Source organism: Amblyomma mixtum, chromosome 1 (genome assembly GCF_055824585.1).
Source record: "Amblyomma mixtum isolate Tamu chromosome 1, ASM5582458v1, whole genome shotgun sequence".
NCBI classification, from domain to species: domain Eukaryota; kingdom Metazoa; phylum Arthropoda; class Arachnida; order Ixodida; family Ixodidae; genus Amblyomma; species Amblyomma mixtum.
Genome location: NC_143012.1, coordinates 26,531,481 through 26,548,950, shown reverse-complemented (window position 1 = coordinate 26,548,950; position 17,470 = coordinate 26,531,481). Strand labels below are relative to the sequence as shown.

The following is a 17,470-nucleotide window of genomic DNA, read 5'->3' as shown; positions in this document are numbered from 1 at the left end:
GTTTTATACAAAGGGGAGAAATAAATTTGAAGGTTTTTTTTTTTTTTGCTCAGTCTATAGCATAGCTTTATACAAAGTGCGTGGATAAATCATCAGTTTATGACACAGACCTTAAACAAGTGGTCCCCACGCTCTGCCAGTGTGCTCGATGGTATCTGAAGTAAAAAATCTTGCAAAAACGCTTGCAAGAAAGAAAAAAAGATCCCTGTGTGCAGATTCCTGTGCGTGACTCATGAACACGGTTGTCTTGAGTACCATTGTAAAGAAAGAAGCACGCACCTACAGATATAAAACCGTTGTGGTGATTTCATCTCTACCTCAATTTTCGTTCCGCCACTAGTAAAAATATAGAAGTTTTGCGTGAAATCAAATCATGTATGTTTCTGTGTGTATTTCGCTCCTCTTTAGCCCCCCAATGCGAGCGCGGTTCTGGTGAGTGAATAAAATAACTGTGGTGCGTTGTAAGAGAGCAGGATACCTGTAATAGGACTAACCTAGGGTATTTTGATGCCTTTAGGAAGACGAAGACGAGGCTACAATGGGTTACGACGACCCAGAGATTTCTTTTTTGCTGAAGGCAACGCAGCGACGACAGGGGAAATATTCAAAACCAAAACTATGCTACATACATAGTAGGGTAACTCAGCATTCGCCCGTTAAATCTAGACAGGCACAACAGTCGCTGCGCCATCGTGATCATGTTTCACTATCATCAACAAGAACGTATGCAAATTGTTTAGGGAGCCAGGAGTGCCCTCACTGAGCTTGCTTCCTCTAAACCAAATCAGGCATTGACCGGCCCCAAGTCACCAGACGCCGGCAGCCGGCGTATAATCTGTCTGCGCGAGCACTTTCCTCTCCGTCATCTGTTTTCAGTGTGCACGTATCTCTCTCGGCCGCAGTCCTGACAGCCCCTTATCGGCCCCGGGAGAGCGTCCAGAGATTACACGCGGCGGAATTCTGCCCGGTCGCCCCCTATCTTTACAAACATCTGATTCGGTGTTTTGAAGCGGCGCGCTAGTCGGGTCGTCCACTCCCCCTTTGGGCTGATCGGCGATCGTAGAGCCGGTTGTGCGACGAGGAAAACCCAGCGCTCGCCACGACCGAGCTTCCTGTCGAACCAAACACCGGCCATCGTCCCGTAGGCAACAGCTGCGACACACAACCATGGCGAAGATTCAGTGTACGTGTTCGCATCTCATTGCTGGAATCCACTATCAGAATCATTCATGATGATCTTCATGTTGTGTTCTCTTGTGCTTCAGGTGGACCCGTGGTGGACATCCTGGGCGATGAGATGACGAGGTGAGCCGTGTCCTTACGTGGCTCTATCATAGGGTCAAGGTAGCGCTATCTTGGCGCGTGGATGGCGCGCGAAACATCCAGATATTTAACTCGTTTTACCTTCAGTCGGCGAGATCGGATGAAGGTTATAGCCTCACGGGTTCAAGGGCAGTTCTCCTTGAATCTATTACGTGCCTCGTCATCGACCCCGATCTTGTAAAATGGCGCTTTATATATCTCCGTCGATGCGTTTCGAAAATGTACTTTTCGCATTCCAGAATGTAGTCTTCGCACTCAGGATTTTTCAATTCTTGCTTAGCAAGCCATATATGTTAAATTCAGATTAAAATTGGTTTTTGAGGAGAGGAAATTGCGCAGTAACTGCCTCGCATGTGAGGTCATGTTTGAGGTGTCGATATCAAACATACTGATCACAAAATTACAATGAGTGACTCCTAGTAAAGACTGTTGCACATTTTTCGAGGTCAAAGCGTATTCTCTAGTTTCCATGCTAACCAAGTCTTCAGTAACTTAGAGTGCATCAGCATTTAGCAGCTTCGAGTTTGTTCAACACCCAACAGTAATGCCCTGCTAAGTGCTGGAACTGAAAGATGCAATCACATAAGTGTTGCTAAATTTACATCTAAAGCATCTTCAGTAGCAAACTACATGGCAAGAGCAAATATACTGTCTCTCTTGAGAGGAGAACAAAATGCTGAAGTCTGTGTTACTGTTTAGTGGCCAAGCTATCGACATGCTAATTCCAGATTGTACGGTTTTTGAGTCAAATACCAAGTCAGCAGTCAATGTTTCCAAACCCACATAAGTCTCTTGTTCACATTCTGTCAGACATAGGTCTCTTGCTGCCAGCCTGAATTCACAGGATATCGCATCACGACAAAACTATAGGTACTGCTTTTTATGCAAGTCTACGTGACTTTTGGCACGAACGTCACTCAGTCAAGCATTGCAGCTAATGTGGCAATTTATATTGAAGCTTGATGATATTTAAAGTTTGGGTTTTTGTCCATGCAGTGCAATGCTTTTTTCTTCATGGCTACCAGTGTAGTAAATGCATTGCATTGTTAATACTATGCAGGGTCATCTGGGACCTTATCAAGGAGAAGCTAATTCTTCCATTTTTGGATGTCGAGCTCCACACTTACGATCTGGGCATTGAGAACCGTGACCGCACGGATGACCAAGGTAAATAGTTTCAAGGTGCTCTCAATAGCACATACACTTAGTGTACAATTATGCTCAAAAACAGCATGTAAGCCTTGCATCATGAGTCAATGCCAACTGTGGCTGCTGACAAATTCATTAAATTAATCACTGATAGAAATGATGCCGTAGAACTTGTAGCCCCTTTATTATTAACATTACAACACATCATAGGCAGAATGGTTGTCCAGAATTGCTTAAAAGAAGGAAATTAGCCGTTACGTTACTGAGTGCAGGTAGCTGGAATGTACAGCATGAAAATGAACCAAATGTATTTTGAGACTTGTAGCTGCATTCTTGCGGACAGAAATGATGTTTCGCAAACTCTGAGCAGTATTTTCCTGTCGGTCAGATGTTTAGGGGAATTCCCCAAGGTGGAGTAGATTCGTAATAAGGAAGTAATTACTCGCTGACATCCACCCAAGCGCAGCCATGTGGCTACAAAAAAAAGGAAAAAAAAAAAGAAAACTTTAACCGCGAAGTTTCTGAGAAAGCTGTATAACTTTCCTTCGTAGCCGTATGGCTGCACTTGGGTGGATGTCAACAAGTAATTACTCCCTTACTATTTTTCTGTCACTGCAGAAAGGAAGTGAAAACTCTTCCATGTTTTATTTGTTGTTTCTCACTGTTTTCAAAACATTCCGCGTTGTGTCTTCAGGCCCATGAGAGTATCTTATCCAAGGGGGGTCTTAATGCACTCTTGTTCATCCTATCCTGTCTAGTGTTGTCTTTTCCTACCCGTTGTTTCACAGTGTATCAGCAACTGGCCCAACCTTCTGGAGCACTTAATATAACCACGGGATTCAAGTAACTTAAGCATAAGGCAGAGTCCTCTGTTGTTGCTTCTTGTGCCCTTGTGATGCAGTGTGTAACAGATACCCTTAACTAAAATCTTCCGAAGAACTATAAGCATGACCTCTGTCACTCGTTTTTTTTTTTTGCTTTTCCCTCTAAACCTTTCATTGTCTCTGCCTCTATGCAGTGACTGTGGACTGTGCCCATGCCATCCAGAAGTACAAAGTGGGCATCAAGTGCGCCACCATCACGCCCGACGAGAAGCGCGTCACCGAGTTCAAGCTGAAGCAGATGTGGCGCTCGCCCAATGGGACCATCCGTAACATCCTGGGCGGTACTGTGTTCCGCGAGGCCATCATCTGCAAGAACGTGCCGCGCCTCGTCTCGGGCTGGACTAAGCCCATCGTCATCGGGCGCCACGCCTACGGAGACCAGTACCGGGCCACCGACTTTGTTGTCCCGGGACCTGGAACGCTAGAGATCAAGTTCACTCCCAGTGCAGGTGGCGAGGCTGCGTTGGAGTTCAAGGTTCACGAGTTCCAGAAGACTGGAGGCGTAGCCATGGCCATGTTCAACACTGACCTGGTGAGTGGCATTAAATTACTTTGTCTTTACTCAAGAACTATCTGCCACATACTTTGTAATTAGGGTCCTTAAAGGGACACTGAGGAGAAATTGAAGTTGGCTTGTATCGACAGAATACCAGCTCCTGATTACAAAAACGCCACTCATACTGACAACAAAGCTCTTGTAACGTAGAAAAGAGCAAGAACCAGAATACAGGTATCGCCGCCACAGGCCAAACTCGCAAGTACAAGCGTGATGACGTCATAGGACAAAGCAGTGTTGCTAGAACCAATGGTTCTAGCAACTCTAGGACCCGAGAAGCCACAAATCCCTGAGGCGCAGCCAATGCATGCGCAAATGTCCTTGACGTCGCCAGATAGCGCCACGTGCCCGACAGCTACGCACGCTCCTGAAGCATCGGGACCAATCAGCGCCTGTTTTCCGGCGGTAGGCGGGCTCCCGGTATTCCGTTAGCGGTAACAAAGTACACGGTATGCTAAAGGTGTCTATTTGCGAGAACTTCGTTGACGACTTCGAGAACGGGATCCATCGTAACGCTGGCAAAACGCCAGTGCAAACATAATCGAAGCGACTGTAGCGACGGCCGCAATAGCCGATAGATGCCTTCAACGTGCGGCCGGCGGTAGCTTTCTTTTCGGCTGCTGCTAGGCCGCACTGCTGGCCACCAGAAATCACGGAGTCTGCGGTACGTCATGCGCACGTCATGTTTCACATCACTTAGTCCTGTGTCGTCATAGGAGAATCCCAAGTTCGAATCAGAGTGGCGGGAAAAACTTTTTCAACTTCGAATCCAAGTTTCTTAGAAATAAATGCATCTTTCGCTGCCGGCCAAGTGGCAACAAAGCCATGACATGCCGAAATATCGGATTTTACTATAAAAAAAATATTAATAGTGCTCTCCTCAGTGTCCCTTTAATAGTAGCTGCACATTACTTGCTATCTTCATGCTCTTTGTCACCCTCCGATTTCAAACCCTGCTCAGACTGTCAGGGTAAATTAAACAAGCCACCAAGTGAGCAAACAAAGAGTTATTTTGAAATCGTTAAACTATCAAATCGTGAAAATCAGGCATGAACTTCAGTGCATAATGGGCCAGCCATTCACACTTTGTTCGGCAGGTTAATGGGCTGAGTTGCTGCACTGCAACTTGCGGTAGAAACAGATTAGCAAGAAAAGGGTCAGCAGGCTACTTTGTTTGGAAAAAAAAACAGAAAAAAAAACAGGATAATCTGTCTTCTCCTCTGTACCCTCATTCAAGTGAGAGTGAAATACAAACTTGCTCGCTAGAGGTGGTGCAAGAAAAAAGCATATAAAAAAAACTAATTAGTAATTTGCCAAGGAACTACATTCCGGTGTGCTCGGACACATGGTTTGGCCTCTTGAAAAGTGACTACAGGTTATTGTTGGTATACAGAATAATTTGAAAAGAAGTTGATTTAAACTGAATGGGAAAACTAGCAAACTTTAAAGAACCAGCATCTGTCTAAGGGCTTTTAACGCCTTGTGAAACTTGAAACTGCACAGCAAATTCTTGCATCACAATGAAGTGTTGGAATAAAAAAGTACAAGTGGTGAAAATATTTAATGCAAAGACAGCCCAAAACACTACAAAGACGCCACTTCCAGCCAAGACAATCACAGAGAAGGTGACATTTAATGCTGTGCTTTTGCGTACCACTTCTTGGTGCTTCCAGCACTGTGGAACATAACCAAATGTTGGTTGGGCATTTGTATCATAGTCAAGGCTGCTATGGACATTTCTGTGGAGAGTAATCAAGTTGCAGTTCTCAAAACTTATCAGCCTCTTCCCCGCTTCTTCAAATTTAATTTTCTGATGACCATTCAAAAAACCCCGTAACAAAGAAAAGGACCACAGTAAAGATAAGACTACAGAGTCAAGCTGCGTATGCACAGAATATTAATTTTTTTATCTTTGTTCAGTTGTCTCTGCACATTTTTTCTCCTTATTGCTGTACATGAACTGCCATTAGAGTACACACGTGTGGGGTGACCCTGTCCCACTGTTTCTTATTGTCCCTCTTATCACCTCTCACCGTGCAGTCCATTCGAGACTTTGCCCACAGCTCCTTCAAGTTCGCGCTGCAAAGGGAGCTCCCACTCTACCTCAGGTGCGTGGGATCTCTTTATCTCTGTTATCTTTGGCACTGTTGTTTTCTTGGAAGCGCATCGATGGCAACTTTTTCATTTGTCTTTCCAGTACCAAGAACACAATCCTCAAGAAGTATGATGGCCGATTCAAGGACATCTTCCAGGATATTTACGACAAGTAGGGTTTCTTTTGTTTTTTTTTTTGTTTTTTTCTAGCAGCTTCTCTCTCTCATTGTGGATTTCAAAATGGAATGTACTGTCATGGCTGAGCACTGAGCTCACTGATTCAACCAACATGTTGAGGGAAGCCAGCGTACATCAAACCATGCTTATTATTACGTACCAGTGTGCCTTCTTTAAAACTCATCATCTTCTTCTTTAAACTTTAAACTTCTTTAAAACATCAGAAAAATCGATGTAAACAGGAATGTAAAAGACGTCTGTGATTCTTTTCAGTGCATGGTAAACCTATGTTGTACTAGCGTCAAATGAAACTCGAACAAGACAACTTAAAGATGAACAGCAATATGAGACTATCTCAGCTGGAGAGAGCTGGATACTGGTGAAGGTTAATTTGACTTTGAAGGCGCGAGTTCTTTACAAGTTTTAACTAACCTCCCTTGTGTTTCCTGTCCAGGAGCTAACATGTTTGTGTTGGCATTTCACTTCTATTGTTCATATTTCATTTGTTGCCGATAATACATTATAATGTTTATTAAGCCTGCTACACATTCTCCATACCTGTATATATTTTTTCGTGCCCAACATGTTATGTGTGTTGCCGTACTGTATCCAATCTGCCACTTGGTGTTTTACTCGTGAAATAAGGCGACTAAACCACTGAATTATGCTTCCTTCTTCATGTTGCTAACGGCTACCTCACAACTTCTGAGGCTTCTGCAGTGACAAGCATTGTGCTTTTGTGCTGCAAAGTATGCTGGTGAAAGGTTAGTTATTGTCATGTTATTAAATTTAGAAGCATGTGCTGTGCAATGTCAGTGCATGTTAAAGAACCCCAGGTGGTCGAAATTTCTGGAGCCCTCCACTACGACGTCCCTGATAGCCTGAGTTGCTTTGGGACGTTAAACCCCAATAAACCGTAAATCAATAAACCATAAATTAAGAAGCCACAGAACATTGTTGCTTAGACTAGGTACCACTAGGTACGGTAGGTCAATGGTTATATGCATTAAGCTGCTGAGCACAAGTTCACTGGTTTGATTCTGGTCATCGTGGCTGCCCTTTGATGGAAACCAAATGCAAAAATGCCGGTGTATTGAGACTTGGATAAACATTAAAGAGCCCCCAGGTGGTCGAAATTAATCTGGAGCGCTCCATTGCAGCATAGACCACGTACACCGCAATGCTGCTTCGGCACATAAAAATAAATTAATAAAGCAAGCTACATTTCCTTCGCCTTCTTTTGAATGCAGGGAGTACAAGGCTGAGTACGAGAAGCGTGGCATCTGGTACGAGCACCGTCTCATCGATGACATGGTTGCTCAGGCCATGAAGTCGGAGGGAGGCTTTGTTTGGGCCTGCAAGAACTACGATGGTGATGTGCAGTCGGACGCCGTGGCACAAGGTGCGTTGTACAAGCTTTCAAGCAGACCCTGGAGTGCATTTCTGAGACCAGTGTCTGTCGAAACAAATTCATTGGCGTTCAGTTGGTTGTGTACAACCGCAGCTGTTGTATTTTGATGGAGGCAAAATACCAAAACGTCTGTATGCTGTGCAGTGTCGGCACACGTTAAAAAAACCCCGAGTGGTCTAAATTAATCCAGAGCCCTTCACTATAGCGTGCCCTATAGCTCACGTGTCGCTTTGAGATGTCAAACCCCACAATTTACTATTTATTTTTCTACTTCATTTTGCAGTTTGCATGACTACGCAAGCTCTATAAATAATGCACTCTTGAATGTGCACCACTCCGTAGGTCACTGCTGCTGTGTTGACCACTGGCCAGGAGTGGTGGGGAAATGGTGAAAACCTGACCAACTATGAAACAATGTTGCAAAACTTCATGACATGTGATATCTTAACATTGCCACAGCTGTAAATACATGCTCTGCTAAGATTTTAACATAATTTTATTGAGCTGTGGCAAAACCATTTTACTGACATGAGCACAGGAAATGTGGATATGCATGCTAAGTATGGCAGTACTGCATACCAAATATTAAATGGAGGACAGGACAGGACACATGCTTGCAGCTCTCGGAGATATCAGAGATGTGCAAAGTATGAAAGGCACTGTTAAATAGTGCAAGTTTAAAGTCATACGGAGTGTTAAAAATTGTTTTTGTAGAATCTCCATGATACAACCATAGCATTGTGTACAATCACTGTAGAAGCTTGAGCAAGTTGGTGTGACATTATTTTTCGCAGCGCAAGGGACAAAGGACGAGACAAGTTCACAGACATGGCGCTGAACTTACATCTGGTTTTATTGAGGAGATTTTCACTTCTTAAATACAGTGGCAACCAATCTCAAATTTGTGTATTTGTGTACCTTTTCGACATTTTGTGTATCTGTGTTTTTTTTTTCATTTGAGATTGGTTGCCACTGTATTTAAGAAGTGGAAATCGCCTCAATAAAACCAGTTGTAAGTTCAGCGCCATGTCTGTGAACTTGTCTCATCTTTTGCCCCTTGCGCTGCGAAAAATAATATTGTGTACAATGTGTAGAATTTCGGGTGTGCCAAACAATATTCCACTTCTCTACGGATGATACAAACTCGGGAGCGAGTTGCACAGTACGCATCATGGGTGCATTTTGTTCATTTTTTAATAATATGTAGGAATTTTCAGGCGATACAAATATTTTCCGTGACCTCATCAGTTTCATATCATCAAGGCTGTGTTGTCATACCATCCTTTTTCCAGTCCTCTAGTCAGTGTCCTTTGAGGTTTGAATTGATAACTTGCCTTCACATTAGAAGTGGCACACAGGCATTGTGCAAAGTGTTTGGGTGTTGCAAGCCTTGCACAATTTGATGTTAGAAACAAATTTGAAATGAACCAGAAAGAATGTGCCTGCATAGAACTCACAAGCGCACCATATATGACTTGCAGGTTATGGCTCCCTGGGCATGATGACCAGCGTGCTCGTCTGCCCCGATGGCGAGACGCTGGAGGCTGAAGCCGCTCACGGCACCGTGACGCGCCACTACCGGCTCCACCAGAAGGGCCAGGAGACTTCAACCAACCCCATCGGTACGCACACATTCATGTGTCTACGCACAGAACTGCATTAGCGAGTCCCTGAGTTGAACTTTGAACCCGCTGGTAGTGTGCTGTCAATTTTAGTTCTGTTTCGTTTCAACTCCTCATTTTCATCGAAATGGAAGTGCTGGTGACTGCAGCTAAAAGACGCTCAAGAAAGGGGCTGCTTGATAAAACGCCAGTATCCATGCTACAAGACAGGGAAAGACAGTTTGATACAAACAGTCGACACAATCCAAAAGTAAAGTAAAGCAAGACAAAGTAGGAGTAATGGAAAAAGCACTGGCCAAATGCTAGAGGAAAGGAAACGTGACAGGACAAGTGCAATTAGCCGAAAGCAGCATTTGTCTGGTCCTGTATAGGTGCACTTGTCTGCCTGTGGTATAGAGTGAAGCTGCGGTACACCGCATTAGTGAGTAAAGTAGCAGGCCCATTTTACAGGTATGGAGTCATTCTTTACAAAATTAACTTGGGAGACTTTGCTCCCATTGGGTACAACAGGGAAAACGGATAATAGACACAATTCCTGAAAATGTTGTTTCGACACTGCACGGTCAGTCGCGATGTACGTCAAACAACGGAAAAGTTTTTCTCCTTTGTCTTGAAACAAATGTTCACATTTCTGACACATGCAGCAGCTCTACAGTGGCCCATCAGTGAGGGCAGTCTCATTAATATTGTATATTGTAGCTTGTTTGACAAACCTGAACAAATACTTTAGTGCCACTTTTAAGGCCAGGTATGCATTCCTTATACTCATCCAGATAAACTAGGCATAATTCCGTGTGGTAAAACCGCCAATAGAAATGTAGCAGTGCGCACTAATACCTTTGGATGCTGCGGATGGTATGCAATAGAACGGCGCAATGAATTCAAAAAGGTAACACTCTGCAGACTAAGAAGAGGACACACATGCTCTCACACCTTCTAAACGACACACTGAAAACAAGTTGCACTAGATGTGAGGGTCGACTTCGTAAATAAGATTTCTAAATGGGATCTGCTACTGTCACTCCCTGGTGTCCCTTAATACTGAAGAGGTGACCAAGTTTTAATCCTTGGCAGTTCTTGTCAAGTCAAGAACTTCAGTTGAAGTTACCTGACAGTCTGGTTTTTTTGCCGTTACACTAGTTTTCTTTAACAATTTTAGGCCCTAACCACTACTCCACTTTTTAAGTTATGCCACGATGTTCATGCTCGGGAACTATTTCATGAATGATAACCAACTATTAGGAGGCCATGTGCAACTCAGTCGGTCACATTTACGTTCCATGTTTAGACAAATTCACCCATGACATATCTTGGGGACCTGTGTGGGCCATTCACCTTTTGCTTGATGCTCTTTGGGCATAGGTGCCCTTGTATCATAAAAATTAATCGTCAGCATCGCCGTAGTGAGACATGTAAGTGGACAGTGTTGCTCGAAAACGACTGTTTGGCAGTGTACTGCCCCTTTGCCCCTGTCCCGATTTCTTCAGCCTTTAACACACTCAAACTTTGTGTGCAGCATCCATCTTTGCCTGGACAAGGGGACTCGCACACCGGGCCAAGCTGGATGGCAACAATGAGCTGGCTATCTTCTGCAGCTCGCTCGAGGCAGTCTGCATTGAGACCATCGAGGCCGGCTACATGACCAAGGATCTGGCCATCTGCAGCAAGGGCATGTCTGGGTATGTTGGCTGAGCACGCGCACAAGCAGAGATCTGTGCAATGTCTAGAATTGCAGAGCAACATAAAGTGTAGCTTTAAGCTTAAAGTGAAGCACTGATCATATGGACACGACACTTCTTGTACATGACTGCTCAACTCTGTGAACTGGCTTAGAGTACCAAGTTGTTTGTCGTACACTAGGCATGGACGGCTCTTCACATCGAACATGAACATTGTTCTTGTTCAAACCATTAACGTGAACATGAATGAAACATCAAGTGCCCTTGCAGCCAAATATGGAAATGCAAATGATTTTTGCAGGTAGTTTACATTTCAATTTATGCTGCACAGAAGGACATGCTGACAAAGCATAATAGCAAACTTATGCGATGACACCAGCTTTGCATCTGTGGAACTGATTATAACCCGCACCATGCGTATTTGCTTGCTCAGTTCTGCACAAGCCAATCTTCTTGACCAACATGCTCAAGGATGGTCTGGTGCACAGAAAGAAAAAAGAGCTGTCATGCTGTATGATCAGGAGAAGGCTGACGTTTTTGTGGCCAAGTGGTGTTGATTCTGAGCCAGGCTGGGTTGAGGTGTCAGGCATAAATGTCCAAAAGTCAGGTTAAAAAAAAAGTCAGGCCCACTGATTGTAATTATGAGAACAAATAATAACTGTGCAAAAAAGGACGGGACAAGAGAAAGAGAACCACACGGGACAAACGCAGACTAACAACTGATTTATTCCACCAACTCCTCATTCCTTCAACAGCAAAGCACATGCGCATCAACCACTGATTGGCTTTTCGCCACGAAATTATTTGATTTCACGTCATTCCGCTTGGCAACAAGAAAAACAGGTAATGATGCCTTGCCAACAAAAGCTGGCAGTTGCAAGTCAGAGGTAATCCTGTTAGTATAGTACAGGGTGCAAACTAGAAAGTATAAACTCCTGGGAAAAGGAAATCCAGGCATTAGAATCTATTTTAGTGGTTTGGTTTATGGGGTTTAACGTCCCAAAGCAACTGAGGCTATGAGAGACGCCGTAGCGGAGGGCTCCGGAAATTTCGACCACCTGGGGTTCTTTAACGTGCACTGACATTGCACAGTACACGGGCCTCTAGAATTTCTCCTCCAAAGAAATTCCAGCCGCCGAGAATCTATTTTAGAACTGTTTGTTGTAACATGCATTCGAGGTGAAGCAACATTGTGCATTTAATGTTAATATTGCTGCTTGAATTTAAGCATGGATAACACTAGCTGAGATTAATGAAAAAACAAATGCCTACAGTAGTTCATGAATTTTTCAGTGTGTCTTACATTAAGTCCTTGTCCAATGTCTCGTGGACTCATGTCTTGGACTGAGCCAGTTTCAATGTTTAGTTAGTCATTACAGGTGTTGGAGTGCTTCAGCCAAGAAATGCAGCGTTTAATTGTGTTTGAATGGCAGTATACTCACCAGCAGTTGCATCTGCTTATTTGCAGTGTCCAACGCAGTGACTACCTCAACACATTTGAGTTCCTCGACAAGCTTGCCGACAACCTGAGGAAGAAGCTGGGCAAGTGACTAGGCCGCCTGTGAAGTTGTGGGGGGTCCTCTTACTGTCTACTTCCAAACTGTCCCCGGTGATCTTGGTCAGGAGTGAATGGTCTATATGCTCAGTGACTCTCTGTTCACAGAGTTAAAAACATGATTCGTCAGCTCAGCTGCACCATCTGTGAGCAGTGCACCGTGCAAAGATGTCCGAACCTGCGAAGTGGGATACCTGAATCTCAAAGTTTGGCAAAGGACTTGTGTCTTCCTATATCACGACGACGACACAGACATCAAAGATGACATGAAAGCACTTTCACCCAAATATGATCACTGGTTGCACAGTGGTATTTCTGAAAACCAAGCGCACCCCTTGAGCTCGCAGAAATTTTGAAACATTTCAAGGACAGTAGCCACAGTTTTATCTGCACGTAAAATATGTTGTCAGCGGGTTCCAAGCAGATGTAATGGTACCAGTTCTGACTAGCAAGTATTATACACTTATACGTCTGCTAAAAGTTAGGCTTTACATCCACCCACAATGTGTGGGCGTTAATGTGAGCTACAGCCAAGCTTGCATGCATCATTGCTACATACTGTGTGTCCCATGCACTCCTGACCTTGTCTCGCAGACTGTTGCATTTCTTGTCTCTCTGAGAGCAACTTCCGGTGGCCATATTTCTCCAAACCCCCTTCACTGTGGTGCATATTACATGAACTGCTCTGTATACTATAAAGGAGAAATATATTTTTACATTTATACCTAGAGCTTGTGTCGTGGTGCAGTCTCTCATGCTCAGGTGACTTTCTAATGATCACAGGACTACTACAAAACTGGAACAGAAGTGGCTTGATATGTACTTCAAGGAACAAGTTTTCCATTTTAAATGTGCACAACAGCTCTTATGTGCAAGTGCATACAAGTGAATTTAGAAGGTTACCACAGTGGCCGCGTCTCGATGGAGGTGAAATGCAGAAGGCGCCCGTGTGCTGTGCAATGTCAGTGCACATTAAAGATTCCCGCGAAGTCGTGATCAAAATTATTTGGGAGAACCTCCACTATGGACCTCGTTCGCCTAGAGCACGTTTTGAGATGCCTCGCGGCAGCCGGGCTTCAACTCAATTTAAAGAAATGTCGCTTTGCTGCTCGCCAGTTGACGATTTTGGGGCACGTCGTGTCAAAACAGGGTGTTCTTCCTGACCCAGCAAAGCTTCGTGCTGTCTCTGAGTTCCTGAAGCCCTCTACGATGAAGGAACTTCGCAGTTTCATCGGCTTATGTTCTTACTTCCGACGCTTTATCCGAAATTTCGCTTCTATCATCGCACCTCTGACTGCCCTTCTTCGTGGCAGTAGCGACCTATCAAGCTGGAGTACTGCCTGTGACGAAGCGTTCACCACGTTGCGCCGTCTACTTACTTCTCCACCCGTACTGCGCCACTTTGACCCTGCTTCTCCAACTGAAATCCACACAGATGCCAGTGGCGTTGGTATCGGTGCTGTTCTTGCTCAACGCAAACCGGGGTGTGCGGAGTATATTGTTGCATACGCGAGCCGCACCCTGACGAAGCCAGAGCAAAACTACTCAGTCACTGAAAAAGAGTGCTTGGCAATTGTTTGGGCAATCGGGAAATTTCGACCTTACGTATACGGCCGGCCTTTCGCGGTCGTCACGGACCATCATTCCCTATGTTGGTTGTCCTCCCTAAAAGACCCAAATGGCCGCCTCGCCCGATGGGCCTTACGCCTTCAGGAGTATGATATTCGTGTGATCTATCGCTCTGGCAGGAAGCATAACGACGCCGACGCTTTGTGCCTCCCCTCCCGCTATCGACTGCGCCCCCTTGTCATTGGACGATATGCCCAACGAGCAGTCCAAGGACCCGTGGATCACTTCTCTTGTACGCTATCTCTCAGACCGTTCTGTCGTGTCGGTACCGCGTGCAATCCGCCGTCAGGCTGCCCACTTCACTATTCATGATGGGATTTTGTACCGCCGAAATTATCTCCCTGATGGCCGCAAGTGGCTCCTAGTGATCCCTGGACATTTACGCTCAGAAATATGCGCAGCCTTTCATAGCGACCTGCAAGCTGGTCACGGCGGTGCTTTCAGGACCTACAACCGGCTTCGCCTCCACTATTACTGGCGCAGCATGTACAACTACGTTCGAAAATTCGTCCGTTCCTGCCCCGATTGCCAGCGCCGCAAGCTCGGTCATCATCATTCGACCGGCCCTCTGCAGCCTTTGCCTTGCCCATCCAGGCCATTTGACCGAGTTGGCATTGACCTGTGTGGACCCCTTCCCTACACTGCTGCAGGAAACCGCTGGGTTATCGTCGCTGTAGATCAACTGACACGGTACGCTGAAACAGCCGCACTCCCAGCTGCTACAGCGCGGGATGTTGCCTCCTTCCTCTTGCACCATTTCATACTTCGGCACGGAGCACCGCGTGAACTGTTGAGCGACCGTGGGCGGGTGTTTCTGTCCGACGTCGTTTCATCTCTCCTGCAGCAATGCAACATTACTCGCCGCACCACTACTGCCTATCATCCCCAGACGAACGGCTTGACTGAACGTTTCAATCGAACATTAGGTGACATGTTGTCAATGTACGTGGCGGCCGACCATACTAACTGGGACGTCGTCCTCCCCTTCGTCACATATGCCTACAACATCGCTACGCAGAGCACTACTGGTTTCTCACCATTCTTCCTTCTGTACGGCCGTGAACCATCCTCGCCGCTCGACACTATTCTTCCTTATCATCCTGATTCGTTAGAAACCACAACCGTATCTGAAGCCTCCAGACACGCTGAGGAGTGCCGCCAGCTCGCCCGGTCATTCACGTCTGACGACCAAGGGCGCCAGAAATACCGCTTCGACCACTCCCATGGCACCGACACTTTTCAGCCGCAATCCCTTGTTTGGCTCCGTGTGCCTTCTGCTGCACCAGGTCTCTCTAGCAAGTTGCTGCCAAACTACCACGGACCCTACCGCGTCCTTGAGCGCACTTCTCCCGTCACTTACGTAGTTGAGCCCGTGACGCCATCACCCGATCTCCGACGACGTGGGCGCGAGACCGTCCACGTTTCGCGTTTGAAGCCACACTACGACCCCTGCGTCGTGTTGACCCCCTAAATCGCCAGGATGGCTCTTTTTCCCCCGGGGCCAAATGTAAAGAGGAAGATGATCAGCAGTCAGAGCAGCAGAACCGAGGCGAGGCGCGAGACCAGAAGACGACGATCGGCAGCTGAAGCAGCAGAGCCGACGCGCGGCGCGAGACGAGAGCGTGAACTGTTCCGGGACCGGACCTGTCCTTGCCCGCTCTAACCGGCCTTCACAACTGTTAATAAAGGCCGTTACACACCTCTTTCTTCCTTTCTACTTTCACTCCCTCCTTTATCCCTTCCCTTACGTTGTGCTTTGCATGTCCACCAAGATATGTGAGACAGTTACTGCGTCATTTCCTTTCCTCAAAACCAATTTTCATTTCATTTTTCCTTTGATTGTTTGACCCAAAATGAGAGGCACTTTTAAGTAGGGTGCTGTGCAATGGCGAAGCTCCACAGAGGAAACATCTTATCAAAATGTTGCGTTCATCACCATCCACCCCCACAAAACGGACACTGCTAGATAAAGGTGAGTCTTTCCTCTCCAACTGCCACTTTTCTATGCCAACATCATCCATTCACAGTCTTTTACCTACATTCAATACGTTTTATCGTATCCCTTGTCCACTTTCCTTTCACCCTTTCTAATTGGGGTGAAAGCTTCGAGGTGGCTGAAAAAATACACGCCAGCTGAAGACTCAACCTTCCCTTGGTATACATGCTTACCTCAGTGTAACCAACCCAGGACAGGCACACTGGTTCTTTACTTGAACACGTAGTTTGCCGGAGCCTTCACTCTTTCCGACGTACTGACAAAAGTACTGTAGTCATCAAATTTTAAGGCATGCAGTCTTTGTTAATTTTTAGCTGAAAACAGTGTGTTTCAGATAAAAAGCCAATCAGCTTTACATTTTTCTTCCAGACCTCTGAAAAGGGGATTACATTAAAACCGGGGTAGCTTTTACAGTAAGGAAATTGGTGCAATTTCTGCCCAAGTGAACGGGTAGACATTGGCTTGATAGGTCTGCTTTGAGTGCACGTATTCAAGCAACAAAAAAAGTAACGGGCTGTTACCACTCCACTAGAGAGATGATGCAACCATTTTATTCCTTGGAATGGAAGCAAACGACCTTTCAATGATCCATGTCCAACGTTGTTATTCACCAAAACTCGTTTGCAATGCTTCTGCATCGGCCTTGGTGGACACTTACAACTGTGGTGAGCAATAAAGCTAGCTTGTATGCAGACATCTTTCTGGCCTAAAAGAATTCAGTTTCCATGGCCCTGTCTAGGCAGTCTGAAGGCATAGAATGTTGCATGTAATAGGATGCAGCTCTGCTGCAGAAAAGAAAAATGCTCTCAACAGGAGCTCTAGGCACACTGCTGAGATGCCTGGCTGATCTCGAGCAGATGTACCTGAAACATGGGTAACGCGACCTTGTCAGTAAACGCAAGTGGCACTAAATTTGCACGCAGAACCTACAAAACGGTTGGTTTGATAAACACAGATCGAACCTCTCCATTTGGCTAGACGTATAGGCAGTATACCATAAAACCAACGAAGCCACTCCATGTGTGGTAGTGGTCAGGATTAGAATTGGAGAGAAAAAAGTATGCTTAAATCTAACCACACAAGAGCCATCAGCAAGTGAATAACGAATTTCGCTGGTCGCCAGTCAGAAACAAAATGAATTTGCCGTTAGGTAAGAACACCTCTCCTTGAATTAGAGTTGGCTGCATGACATCTTACAAAACTTCCAAGACATCACAGAAGCACAGGAGCAACCCACTTGAATCTAACATCTATTAGCTGAAAAGGGATCAAAGTGTGTTTACTGTCCGTCAGATTTGCGCAAGCCACTGCAGCGGTAACAAACTGTCAAGACTTTTTATGCAGGCATGGCCGGAACCGTCGGCATTCAGGCCAACTTCTGTGGATTCATCAGGT

At 45.5% G+C, this 17,470-nt stretch overlaps 1 protein-coding gene across 1 annotated transcript; it reads left to right on the top strand.

Annotated features, from left to right (window-relative positions):
- The first annotated feature begins 791 nt into the window (after positions 1–791).
- Positions 792–13,178, top strand: LOC149365825 (isocitrate dehydrogenase [NADP] cytoplasmic-like). The gene is made up of 10 exons (XM_089546556.1): positions 792–1,183; positions 1,266–1,305; positions 2,384–2,490; positions 3,491–3,888; positions 5,953–6,020; positions 6,110–6,178; positions 7,434–7,585; positions 9,076–9,216; positions 10,733–10,895; positions 12,364–13,178. Exons 1-10 carry the CDS (start codon positions 1,168–1,170, stop codon positions 12,443–12,445), a joined length of 1,236 nt encoding a protein of 411 aa, XP_089402682.1. The 5' UTR covers positions 792–1,167; the 3' UTR covers positions 12,446–13,178.
- The last annotated feature ends 4,292 nt before the right edge of the window (positions 13,179–17,470 follow it).

What these genes read in the sequence shown, in the direction of transcription:
- LOC149365825 (XM_089546556.1), top strand. An exon ending in CTGGGCGATGAGATGACGAG is followed by an intron (nt 1,306 to 2,383) that starts GTGAGCCGTGTC and finishes AATACTATGCAG; the next exon opens with GGTCATCTGGGACCTTATCA. An exon ending in CCATGTTCAACACTGACCTG is followed by an intron (nt 3,889 to 5,952) that starts GTGAGTGGCATT and finishes CTCACCGTGCAG; the next exon opens with TCCATTCGAGACTTTGCCCA.